The 13,488-nt window shown below is 43.9% G+C and overlaps 2 protein-coding genes across 2 annotated transcripts in view; one reads left to right on the top strand and one right to left on the bottom strand.

Moving 5' to 3' along the window:
* LOC311109054 (polypeptide N-acetylgalactosaminyltransferase 11-like) overlaps positions 1 to 7,912 on the top strand; it is a 46,372-nt gene extending 38,460 nt beyond the window's left edge. Inside the window, exons 11-12 of the mRNA XM_084151840.1 lie at positions 806 to 943; positions 5,704 to 7,912. Coding sequence (XP_084007966.1) covers positions 806 to 943; positions 5,704 to 5,835 — 270 coding nt within the window. The 3' untranslated portion in view covers positions 5,836 to 7,912. The remainder of the gene's footprint in view (positions 1 to 805; positions 944 to 5,703) is intronic.
* LOC311109053 (histone-lysine N-methyltransferase 2C-like) overlaps positions 6,944 to 13,488 on the bottom strand; it is a 185,298-nt gene continuing 178,753 nt past the window's right edge. The window contains exons 54-61 of the mRNA XM_084151839.1: positions 12,011 to 13,193; positions 11,570 to 11,706; positions 10,912 to 11,042; positions 9,847 to 10,030; positions 9,436 to 9,552; positions 9,212 to 9,285; positions 9,009 to 9,117; positions 6,944 to 8,744 (exon numbers count right to left, since the gene is read on the bottom strand). Of these exons, the coding sequence (XP_084007965.1) occupies positions 8,652 to 8,744; positions 9,009 to 9,117; positions 9,212 to 9,285; positions 9,436 to 9,552; positions 9,847 to 10,030; positions 10,912 to 11,042; positions 11,570 to 11,706; positions 12,011 to 13,193 (2,028 nt within the window). The 3' untranslated portion in view covers positions 6,944 to 8,651. The remainder of the gene's footprint in view (positions 8,745 to 9,008; positions 9,118 to 9,211; positions 9,286 to 9,435; positions 9,553 to 9,846; positions 10,031 to 10,911; positions 11,043 to 11,569; positions 11,707 to 12,010; positions 13,194 to 13,488) is intronic.

Below are 13,488 nucleotides of genomic sequence, written 5' to 3' on the forward strand. Positions count from 1 at the left end.
CCTTTCAGGTTATGTCGATATAGGACTCGTTTTACTGTGGATATAGATACTTTTGTACCTGTTTCCTCCAGCATCTTCACAAAGGTCCTTTGCTTTTGTTCTGGGATTGATTTGCACTTTTCACACCAAAGTACGTTCATCTCTAGGAGACAGAACGCGTCTCCTTCCTGAGCGGTATGACGGCTGTGTGGTCCCATGGTGTTTATACTTGCGTACTATTGTTTGTACAGATGAACGTGGTACCTTCAGGCATTTGGAAATTGCTCCCAAGGATGAACCAGACTTGTGGAGGTCTACAATTTCTTTTCTGAGGTTTTGGCTGATTTATTTTGATTTTCCCATGATGTCAAGCAAAGAGGCACGGAGTTTGAAGGTAGGCCTTGAAATACATCCACAGGTACACCTCCAATTGACTCAAATGATGTCAATTAGCCTATCAGAAGCTTCTAAAGCCATGACATCATTTTCTGGAATTTTCCAAGCTGTTTAAAGGCACAGTCAACTTAGTGTATGTAAACTTCTGACCCATTGGAATTGTGATACAGTGAATTATAAGTGAAATAATCTGTCTGTAAACAATTGTTGGAAAAATTACTTGTGTCATGCACAAAGTAGATGTCCTAACCGACTTGCCAAAACTATAGTTTGTTAACAAGAAATTTGTGGAGTGGTTGAAAAACGAGTTTTAATGACTCCAACCTAAGTGTATGTACACTTCCGACTTCAACTGTGTGTGTGTGTATATATATATATGCTGAACTTCTTTCTTTCTTTCTCTCCCTCCCTCTTCCTCCTCCCCTCCCAGGAGTGGGCCTATGATGAGGAGCATGAGTTGATCCTGGCCGGCCTGCTGTGTCTGGACATGTCCGAGATCCGCTCGTCTGACCCACCCCGCCTCATGAAGTGTCACGGCTCAGGGGGCTCCCAACAGTGGACCCTGGGGGTGAGTTAGCTAGACCCCCCACTCAGCCCCCACACTGTTGCTGAATCACAAATCAGCCCCATATCTGTATATAATAGACTGGTTGGTTGTTTAGCAACAACACCAACACATTTGCAACTATTGGGGAAAACAGACAGGGTTGGCTTAGATTGTTGACAACATGTAAACTATATGTAGTCTCCAATGTTTATTGAAAACATAAATACATTGGGGGAAAAAAGTATTTAGCCAGCCACCAATTGTGCAAGTTCTCCCACTTAAAAAGATGAGAGAGGCCTGTAATTTTCATCATAGGTACACGTCAACTATGACAGACAAAATGAGAAAACAAAATCCAGAAAATCACATTGTAGGATTTTTAATGAATTTATTTGCAAATTATGGTGGAAAATAAGTATTTGGTCACCTACAAACAAGCAAGATTTCTGGCTCTCACAGACCTGTAACAACTTCTTTAAGAGGCTCCTCTGTCCTCCACTCGTTACCTGTATTAATGGCACCTGTTTGAACTTGTTATCAGTATAAAAGACACCTGTCCACAACCTCAAACAGTCACACTCCAAACTCCACTATGGCCAAGCCCAAAGAGCTGTCAAAGGACACCAGAAACACAATTGTAGACCTGCACCAGGCTGGGAAGACTGAATCTGCAATAGGTAAGCAGCTTGGTTTGAAGAAATCAACTGTGGGAGCAATTATTAGGAAATGGAAGACATAAAGACCACTGATAATCTCCCTCGATCTGGGGCTCCACGCAAGATCTCACCCTGTGGGGTCAAAATGATCACAAGAACGGTGAGCAAAAATCCCAGAACCACACGGGGGGACCTAGTGAATGACCTGCAGAGAGCTGGGACCAAAGTAACAAAGCCTACCATCAGTAACACACTACGCCGCCAGGGACTCAAATCCTGCAGTGCCAGACGTGTCCCCCTGCTTAAGCCAGTACATGTCCAGGCCCGTCTGAAGTTTGCTAGAGTGCATTTGGATGATCCAGAAGAGGATTGGGAGAATGTCATATGGTCAGATGAAACCAAAATATAACTTTTTGGTAAAAACTCAACTTGTCGTGTTTGGAAGACAAAGAATCCCGAGTTGCATCCAAAGAACACCATACCTACCGTGAAGCATGGGGGTGGAAACATCATGCTTTGGGGCTGTTTTTCTGCAAAGGGACCAGGACGACTGATCCGTGTAAAGGAAAGAATGAATGGGGCCATGTATCGTGAGATTTTGAGTGAAAACCTCCTTCCATCAGCAAGGGCATTGAAGATGAAACGTGGCTGGGTCTTTCAGCATGACAATGATCCCAAATACACCGCCCGGGCAACGAAGGAGTGGCTTCGTAAGAAGCATTTCAAGGTCCTGGAGTGGCCTAGCCAGTCTCCAGATCTCAACCCCATAGAAAATCTTTGGAGGGAGTTGAAAGTCCGTGTTGCCCAGCGACAGCCCCAAAACATCACTGCTCTAGAGGAGATCTGCATGGAGGAATGGGCCAAAATACCAGCAAAAGTGTGTGAAAACCTTGTGAAGACTTACAGAAAACGTTTGACCTATGTCATTGCCAACAAAGGGTATATAAAAAAGTATTGAGAAACTTTTGTTATTGACCAAATACTTATTTTCCACCATAATTTGCAAATAAATTCATTAAAAATCCTACAATGTGATTTTCTGGATTTTGTTTTCTCATTTTGTCTGTCATAGTTGACGTGTACCTATGATGAAAATTACAGGCCTCTCTCATCTTTTTAAGTGGGAGAACTTGCACAATTGGTGGCTGACTAAATACTTTTTTTCCCCACTGTACATTTGCAGAATGAGCACTTGTTGTCTCTCAAATACATCGTTACAGTTGTTGGTTAGCCATATTAGCATAGACGTGACATCAGTCAAAACAAGACATGGTATCAAGAACAAGATCAAACGAGCCACCTCCGATTCCCCACATGGCAGCTTCTTGTCATTGTTGCTAGCTATCTGGCCATCCAGAATCACAACAACAGACGTATGTCCCACTGAAGCATTGTTTTGGTGACGTTGTCGGCTAACCCATCTATAGAGGCAGATAGGACTATAGCAACTGTTACCATCATCAGACCAGTACTGATATGACTAATACAGTTCAGTATTACTGTGGCATTTATACTGGCGTGTACCGCTGGTACCACGGGGCATCATGATGGTGATGACTAGATGGAACCACTTCTATTTCGACCACCGCCAGTAGGCTCAGGGCTACTGCACTAGCCTCCTTTATTAAGTGGTTATGCCGTGTTGGTGTCAGTGACTACTCCCCAAAAAGCAGTAGATGATGTACGTGAAGTCTCCAATCCTCTCCCTCCATTCTATACACACCCTTTGACCTTTGGTCGTTAGAGCCTGAATTTAAAATCAATTAAATGTCGATTTTTTTTTTGCTCACTGGCCTACACACAAAACCCCATAATGTCAAAGTGGAATTATGTTTGTACAAATTAATTAAAAATGAAAAGCTGAAATGTCGGTCAGTAAGTATCCAACCCCTTTGTCATGGCAAGCCTAAATAAGTGAAGGAGTAAAGTCACATATAATAAGTTAAGTGGACTAACTGTGCAATAAGTGTTTAACATGATTTTTGAATGACTACCTCATCTCTGTAGCGCACACATACAATTATCTGTAAGTTCCCTCAGTTGAGCAGTGAATTTCAAACACAGTTTCAACCACAAAGACCAGGGAGGTTTTGCAATGCCTCGCAAAGAAGGGCACCTATTGGTGGGTAAAATTTTTTAAATAAAGCAGACATTGAATATCCCTTTGAGCATGGTGAAGTTATTAACTTTATGTCCTGAATAAAAAGCATTATGTTTGCAGCAAATCCAACAACACATCACTGAATACCACTCTTCATATTTTCAAGCATGGTGATGGCTGCATCATGTTATGGGTATGCTTGTCATCGGCAAGGACTGGGAGTTTTTTTTAGGACAAAAATAAACAGAATAGACCTAAGCACGGGCAAAGTCCTAGAGCAAAAACTGGGTCAGTCTGCTTTCCAACAGCCACTGGGAGACAAATTCACCTTTCAGCAGGACCATAACCTAAAACACAAGGCCAAATATACACTGGAGTTGCTTACCAAGACGACATTGAATGTTCCTGAGTGGCCTAGTTACAGTTATGACTTAAAATGGCTGTCTAGCAATGATCAACAACCAATTTGACAGAGCTTGAAGATTTTTTAAAATAATGTGCAAATACAATCCAGGTGTGCAAAGCGTTTAGACTTACCCAGAAAGACTCAGCTGTAATTGCTGCCAAAGGTGATTCTAACATGTATTGACTCGGGGTTGAATACTTATGTAAGATATCGTTTTTTTAATATATCGTTCTATTTTTTACAAATGTTAACATTTTTCTTCCACTTTGACATGAGTATTTTGTGTAGATCGTTGACAAAAAATGACAAATCTATTGTAATCCCACCTTGTAACACAAAATGTGGAAAAAGTCAAGGGGTGTGACTACACTACCAAAAGTATGTGGACACCTGCTCATCGAACAGCTCATTCCAAAATCATGGGCATTAATATGGAGTTGGTCCCCCCTTTGCGGCTATAACAGCCTCCACTCTTCTGGGAAGGCTTTCCACTAGATGTTGGAACATTGCTGCGGGGACTTGCTTCCATTCAGCCACAAGATCATTAGTGAGGTTGGGCACTGATGTTGGGCGATTAGGCCTGTCTCGCAGTCGGCATTCCAATTCATCCCAAAGGTGTTTGATGGGGACAGGGCTCTGTGCTGGCCAGTCAAGTTCTTCCACACCAATCTCGACAACCATTTCTGTATGGACCTTGCTTTGTGCACGGGGGTATTGTCATGCTGAAACAGGAAAGGGCCTTCCCCAAACTGTTGCCACAAAGTTGGAAGCACAGAATCGTCTAGAATGTAATTGTATGCTGTAGCGTTAAGATCTCCCTTCACTGGAACTTAGGGGCCTAGCCGGAACCATTAAAAACAGCCCCACACCATTATTCCTCCTCCACCAAACTTTACAGTTGGCACTATGCATTCGGGCAGGTAGCGTTCTCCTGGCATCCGCCAAACCCAGATTTGTCTGTCGGACTGCCAGATGGTGAAGCGTGATTCATCACTCCAGAGAACGCGTTTCCATTTCTCCAGAGTCCAATGGCGGCGAGCTTTACACCACTCCAGCCGATGCTTGGCATTGCGCATGGTGAGCTTAGGCTTGTGTGCGGCTGCTCGGCCATGGAAACCCATTTCATGAAGCTCTAGATAAACAGTTATTGTGCAGACGTTGCTTCCAGAGGCAGTTTAGAACTTGGTAGTGAGTGTTGCAACTGAGGACAGACAATTTTTACCGTTCTGTGAGCTTGTGTGGCCTACCACTTCGCGGCTGAGCCATTGTTGCTCATAGAGGTTTCCACTTCACAATAACAGCACTTACAGTTGACCGGAGCAGCTCTAGCAAGGCAGAAATTTGACGAACTGACTTGTTGGAAAGGTGGCATCCTACAGTATGACGGTGCCACGTTGAAAGTCAGAGCTCTTCAGTACGGGCCATTCTACTGCCAATGTTTGTCTATGGAGATTGCATGGCTGTGTGCTCGATTTTATACACCTGTCAGCAATGGGTATAGCTGAAATAGCTGAATCCACTAATTTGAAAGAGTGTCCACATACTTTTCTATATATAGTGTACTTTCTGAAGGCAGTTTATGTAACACATGGCCCTGTCTTCCTCCAACCCTCTCCAGAAAAGCAACCGGCTGTATCAAGTCTCAGTGGGCCAATGCCTGGCAGTGGTCGACCCAGTCAGCCCCAAGGGATATGTTGCCATGGCGATCTGCAACGGCTCCCAGTCCCAGCAGTGGCAGTTGGAGGGCTGATGTTGATATGCCACGACTAGTTACATACCAGACACTGACTGACCGGATGGGGGAGTACTGCATGCTGCTACGACTAAACAAGAGAGGGATGGAACTAATTATACGGACTGTGTTCTTGAAGACTTGGAGAACGAATGCTGTTTTTGTCTTCAGAACTGGTTCCGGCCTGAAGTGCACAAAGTATGGAGCTCTTAGTGGGTACGCTATATGTACTGTAGTCATTCATTTGCCTGACTTCCCCGCTTGAAAATGAGTATTCCATTTCTTTCCCTAACAACAATTATTCCTTGTCCTATGTTTTAGATAATTAATTTAATCAAATTTGCACAGCACTCTTGCATTAGACAATTCTGAGAAACATTTAATCTTGTATAAGTCTCAAACAAGCGTTTACTAAGAACAATGGACGCTGGTTTAGGACACTGGTTTTAGAGTTAAATTGTATTTTATTCTGTACTTATTACAATCTGATATTAATTGCTATGACATACAGTACTGCATGTTATTTAGTTGAAACTTTTATTTGGGAGTATCTTTTTCTGTTGTACAAATATTTTGATCACTGGAGTTTGTTGGTGAAGTTCTGTATTTTTCATACCCTTGAAATGTGCAAGGCAACTTCTTTAATATAGGCTACACTGTGTTATCTCTACTTCGTACTACATCAGGTATATTGACCAAGTGATGGATATTGTGTGCAGTCTACGGAAATCATGTTGAATAGGGTAAATGGAAATGCGCAATACAGGGATAGTCTTGGAATATCCTACAGTATGTAGCGGTCTGGGGTCATGCCCACAATACTAGCAAAATCATCCATACTCACTGTCTGTTCTGCACTAGTGAGCTATGATGGTTGAACAAGATCTGACAATGATTTTAGTTTTTTCCCTTATCCAAATGTAATTTCTTATGTATGCTGTGCAGTTTTGTATTAGTTATTCTCTTTTGCAATGAGGCAACCAACGAAATGTTTAAGTTAAGTATGAACATCCCTTGACTAATTTGCAATGATTCAAATTCTTTCTTAGCAGACGCTTATTAAAATGTGGTCAATTTACCCCCACAGAGAAAAGTAGCACAGATTTGTGATAAAGGACATTGCAAATTTAAGATGTAAAATATTTTATTTTTTGTAAATGATCCTAAATCTGACTCCAAACTCCAAAACCCATCACACTCTATACTTCAAAAAGGCTTTTTAGACATTATACAGGACAAAGAAAAGAGACACTATTAAAGAGGTCTGAATATTGTACAAGAGGAGAAAATATCCAAGAAACAAATTTCATTAACCATAATGGAAAATTATATACAATTGATTCTTCTGAAAGTTAAAAAAGACATCATGCCATGTACTGTTTATTACAACGAGACTGAATATACCAACTTTTGTACAGTCCACTTAAGTTGTGCACAAAAATGAAAACTTAATTTCAAACTGGTCAGCAAAATGCAAGTACCAGATTCTGATTTTTGTGATCGAGTCAAAAGAAATCCAAAACATCATAGCATATTTTTTTCTCAACTAGCCAGCACTAAACAGGATGTTTCTTACAAAGAATTGTAAACAAAACACAAAAATCATTTTATGTGAAAAGCATAATTGAGTCTCCTGCAACTAGTAGTAAAAGTAAAAGGCATTTTCCCCCAGAATTATCTGCATGAGGTGAATCTCAGAGACTGCTGTACACAAACAGTTAAAGAAGCTAACTGATGAAATGGGAGGTCTCCAACCTTAAATTCACAGTTCTCTCTAATTCTACATTCACATCTGATTAACTAGGGTTAGGATTTCAGTTGTCTCGATGTGATTGGTGCTCTCTGCAATTCTTTGATTGCGCGTGTCAATGCAAACAGAAATTGTCCTAAGGAAAATGAAAGAAACGGAAAGCGTATTCTTCAAGTGGTCAGAATTTGACAACGCAACTTCATTCTAAATACAACAAAAATACTCTGGATTTTTTTTTACACATTCTGTACAGTTTTATACAGCACATAAACTCTCAGAATGATATTATGACATCCTTCTTAAATACTTTTGTCAACAAAAAAATAAAAATCACCCAAACAGCCATGATGAAGTTATGGTAGCATTTGGTCGATTGTTTACTTAATTGTCTTTGACTATTTACACTTTGTATAATGTAACACGTTCTGATCAGACTGAAAACCTGGGCAGCAGTTTGCCGGTGATTCGATAATAAATACAAAAATTCTCGTATTTTACATTAAACAAAAGGAAAAACAAACTGACTCATGGAATCAAGTATTTGACTAAATTTGTTTTGTTTTAGTGCAAGTTAATATTCCCTTAGCTTTGTCCCTAAGGAAGTCTTCTCTGTACATTCCTTGTTCAGTGGTGTCTACATTTCTGTAACTATATGTATATATTTCATAATCCAGAGGACCTGCCTCTCAATAACTAAATAAGGCGGTGGCCAGCACAAAACTCTCCTGGTCAACTGGTGAATTCTACCCCAGACCCAAAACATCCTCCCCATCCCCTAATCCGTTTACCCACTACCCTATTCTCACACTTTATATTAACAAAGATCCATCTCCACTCTATTTTGCCAAGTGAAAGAATCGGCTCTCAGCCTCATAAAAATAATTGTTTTGTGCCTGCGATTCCCCTTCCCTCTTTAGTCTTCTCTAACAGTTCTGCGGTCAGTGTCTTGCCCTGATAAGTTGTCTTTGTTTAAGTAATACAACGTTTTCCAGCTGATGAACCAACGAGCCTATAACAAGGAATGTGTGTGTGCGCCATAATTTGAAAGTGTCGTAGCCTGTATTTTGCCCCAACTGTCCCTCTTCTAGTTCATCCATTTCCGGCAGTTAACCGCACAACAGTGACAAGGGATCTTGTGCTGGTCGTCTTCCAAGTCAAATTTGTAGTCGTAGCACAGCTAAGAGAGAGAGAGAGAAAGCAGTTCAACATGGCCCTATGAATATGGAGTTTACTAGGTCAAAACTTCATGTGCTTTACTTCAATGACAAACTTGCGATAATGATGCACAATTCTATGCATGCTTGATATGATGAGACCATTCTTAAACATTAGCTGACGTTACATGGCTGAGGTAGCCACTAGATACAGTGCAATATGTCTATGTCTCCAGTCTCTACTTCCAATAATGAAGCATATTGCTAATGAAAGGAGGATATCTTACCTCCTCTCCTCTCTGGATATTGCGGCAGGCGCTGATGACGATCTTGTCGCCTCTCTCCAAGCTCACGGTCTCGGCGATGCAGTTGGGGGCGCAGGAGTGGTTGATGTATCTGAGGATGATGCCAAAGGTAAATGTCTTTCCTACATGCTAGCGACAAGACACAAGTAGTCAAATGATGTATTCTGAACGTAGGAAACTCTTACCTTGCTGGTCCGCCAGTGATGGTGGCATCGACAACATGGTCACTGTCCAGGCGGAACATGTAGACTCCACGGTTCTGCACCACAGCAAGAGAATAACATGGAAGATACAAAATTGCCATTCTTCTCTTTTGCTGTCATGTAGATGTTTTTAAGAGGCCAGATATGAAGGGGGATGATATTTAGTCTTGTGGGAAACATTTGGCAATGACTGTTTCTGAACTCACCTGGGATTCATACATCTTCTCCATCCGGTTGGCGACCTCGTTGCGAATCAGGGTACCAATGTACTCAATCACCATGGTGTGGGACTCAATGTCCCTGGCAGCATACAGACCCAACCCCTGCCAGAACAGACACAGTGAGGATCAACACCTCAAACACTGAACTAAATGAATCTGAAAGCAAACGACCACTATGAATGATATGAAATGATGCCATGTCAGTCATCCCCTCATAACCCAACAGGTAACTTGTACTTTCCACAAAAGCAACCATTGAATTCAATCAATGTGCATCAAGCAAAATTGATTGAGATATTCCAATGCCTGAATAAGTTAGACAAATATACTGAATCTGCATCAGTGCCTGTGTAGAGACTGCATGTAGCCCTAGCACAGAGTGACAGAGGTGCCCACCTGAATGCGGGAGCGCGCCAGGTACACGTTGCTCTTCCACTCAGCTTTCATGCGTCGGTACTGGAAGGGGACGGATGCAAACTGCTTGGGGATCACCTCTTCTGGTGCTTCCACCACACCCACGCTGCCAACTGTCCGCATGGACTTAGAGGAGGAGACGCCGGTGCTGGACAAAGTGTGAGGTCTATGGAAAGAGGATGAGCCAAAACATACAAGAGACACCCTGAAGCATTCCCACAGGAACAGCAGGAAGTAGTGTATGACCATAGAAAGACAGTACTACCATTCTATTAGGTCTTATTCTATCTATATGCATGGTGGACAGGTGATTGAATGGCGAGTGGGACTGCATATATGGTGGTTTTCTGGACACAGATTGAGCCTAACCCTTGACTAACAGACATGGTCAATGGATCATCTCCATTTAAAGGTCCAGGAATAGGCTTCATTTGGGTCCTCCGGGAAAGTGGTGTTCCACCAAACGAGAAGCGAGCAAGAGTTATTGGGGTGGAAAGGCAGTTCATGTGTGGCTGGGAGCAGATCCTCTATCTAGCAGATATACCAACATCTAGCTCAACATGTAAGGGTAAGTACCATTCCAGGAACCCAGGATGTTTAACATTAGCATTATTTTACAGCGAATGTGTCACTTATGCGTCATCGGGGCACTAAAAACAGTAATATGTACAATATTGACTGAAAACAGATGTGACAATGAAGGATGACTATTTCACAAGAAAAGAGTGATGAGGGAAGCCAGTTTTCTTTTGTTACTGAGCTGTCCAGTGATTTAAACAGAGAGAGAGAGACAGAGAGAGAGAGAGACAGAGACAGAGACAGAGACAGAGACAGAGACAGAGAGACAGAGAGAGAGAGAGAGAGAGAGAGAGAGAGAGAGAGAGAGAGAGAGAGAGAGAGAGAGAGAGAGAGAGCGAGCGAGCGAGCGAGAGAACACCTTGTTGTGAATGGAACAAAGAGTGTTCCAGAGAGAAAACAGTGGTCAACCGAAACAAACATGGCAGGAACTTAAAAGTGTAAAATGACACAGAATACCTTAACACCAACCTCTTGACATGGCTGCAGGCCTTGGGTTCTGAGCGGGCACTGCCAGTTGGGTTTATGGCCAAGGGGAGCTCCATGAGAGGGTTGCGTCCGAACCGGAAAGTATATCTGTCGCAGGCTTCCACTCCAGGGAGCTGGGAAACGCGCACACACACACAAAAAAACAATATTTTATTTACATTTTAAAGCGGTTTGTCCATTAAAATGGGTCAATAATGACCGATAGTTGTTCATTACAAGCTGCAATCAAGTATTCATCTTACTTTAAACACTCACTAGTACATTTCAGGTTTCCATTATGATGCATAAGTGGATTTATTGAACTGTTTTTCCTACAGGGAATTTAAAAAAGACATCTCTTACACCACTTAACCTTAGATTGAAAAAGTGCTTTCATAATCAAATGGAAAGTTAGATAAAAAAAGTGTGTTTGATGGAGAACCTTCCGTCAAAGTACTTAAGAGTGCATATGGAAAGCCTTTTCATTTAAAGCACTTAATGGAGTTGAAGTTATTTTGTATTGGAGCTTTTAACAAAAGTGTTTTAAATTTGCCCAAACTAATGGCCTTTGAAAACATTCAAAAGTCAAAACCAAACTGCTCACCTAAAACGTTAAACTCTGACTATCCATTTTATTATCCCTCTCTATCTCTGCTCTTACCGATTCTACGATCCTGGTGACAGCGGTGACGGTGAATCCAAACAGGTCCTCTCCCTTCAGGTAGACAGGGAACAGTTTCAGAGTTCCTGATTCGTTACGCCGTTCAGCCACAGGCTCTAGAATCTTGTCCCATACACCTACAACACAAGGGGGAGATTCAACAGTCAGGGTAACTAGATGTTACTAGATTCATTTATCAGGATGTGTATAGTTTTAGTTTGTGTAAATCTAACCCTAACCCATATTTGGTCTGGTTTTCTAACCATCCTTCACCTGGTTTCTACACCAGACCAATGCATTTGTCAAAGTATTTGAGGTGAGCTTGATGTAGCTTTTGAGTTGTTTGCACATTTTGGACTATTCCTTTGGTTCCATGCACCTCAAGTATTTGACTTATGTATTTGACCCCGGTGGGTTTCTCACCCCACCCTGCCCTCTTACCTTTGGGTGAGGCGCCGGTGAGCACCAGGTCATCGTAGCCTTGCTCTATCACCCGCACCACAAACTCCGGCTGGCCCTCGTTCTCCTCCACCGAGCACAGGTAGCGGCAGCGGCGGTTGCCATGGCGTGTGCTCCAGTAGATGCGGCTGGCCCGGTAGCCCACGGGGAAGATGGCGTTTGCTGAGTGGAAGGAGGCCATCTGCTGGGGCAGCAGCTGACCCACGGTGTGGAACACCAGGCTTCCCACGCGGAACGTGTGCCGGCGCTCGCCACGCTGCACGATGCTGGCCATCTGCCGGGCCTCGTCGCGTTGCACGTAGACGCGGCGGAACACTGCGAAGCATCGCAGCTCGTGGTCGTGGTGGGTAGCGGCGGGCGCCAAGACCCTGTCGCCTCCTCTCCCATCGCCACTGCCGATGCCACGGGGCCGGTGCAGGTGGCACAGCATGGTCTTGTCCTTGAAGAAGGTGCACTGGGCCTTGAGCGCGCACGTGAAGTGGTAGGCGTTGGCGCAGCGCAGTCGGTGGCAGCCACTGGTGGCCCCTGTCTGCTGGCAGTAGGTGCAGCGCACTGCCATGCCCCGCCGCAGCGCCAGCTCCACGTTGATCAGGGCGCCCGCCTGCGTCTCGTACACCTCCGATGACCACAGGGCGCAGTTGAGGTGTACCCACAGGTCCAGGTCCAGGTTGAGGAGGCGTGCAGGCCCGTCTGTCATGCCGTCGCCCTCCTCGTGGCAAAAGCAGCAACGCCGCAGGTCGCGAGGGAGGGGATCGGGACGCAGAGAGGCACCCAGCTTCCTCAGCAGCTCGTCCACCTCATCCTCACCGGGCAGAGAGGACAGCAGGCTGCCCCTAGTGGGAAACACGATGTGCACGCTCCACTTGCGCCAGCGCAGGCCCTTCCAGCGCTTGTGGTGGCGGGGCGACATGTCATCACCACCCCCGCTGGCAGAGTGGACCGCCCGGGGCCTTGGCTTGAGCTTGACCGTCACCTTGAGGGTGTCCGGCTTAGGTTTCTCCGTGGGGAAAGAGATGGGAGGGGGACTGGAGGGGGCAGACTGTTTGGGCTGCAGCTGGGCCAGGCAGTGGACGTCCAGTGTGGACATGTTGTTGCTGTACTGGTGGAGCACCTTAGACGGGCTCTCTTTGACCGACGACTCAGGCAAGAGAGGAGACATGTTTGGCTGCGAAAGAGAGTTTACTCATTAGGAATCCAATGCCAAGTCTCATGCTAATTACTCTCAGCATCTTTGTTTGCCCAGCTGTGGTCATTGTAAGACCATGTTAGAATAGTCCACCTGCTTTTTGACTGCGCTTACATGAAAACACAAATCCACTCATTCTCTATGCAATCTACAACCTATTGTAAAAATCCTGTCTTGTTGTCGGTCTGTCTGTCTACATAACGTACTGGTGTCAGTGAGGTTCTCTAAAAGCTAAGAGATTACCAATTTGTAAGTCGCTCTGGATAAGAGCGTA

This window comes from Coregonus lavaretus (genome assembly GCF_964263955.1).
Source record: "Coregonus lavaretus genome assembly, chromosome: 34".
Classification (NCBI taxonomy): domain Eukaryota; kingdom Metazoa; phylum Chordata; class Actinopteri; order Salmoniformes; family Salmonidae; genus Coregonus; species Coregonus lavaretus.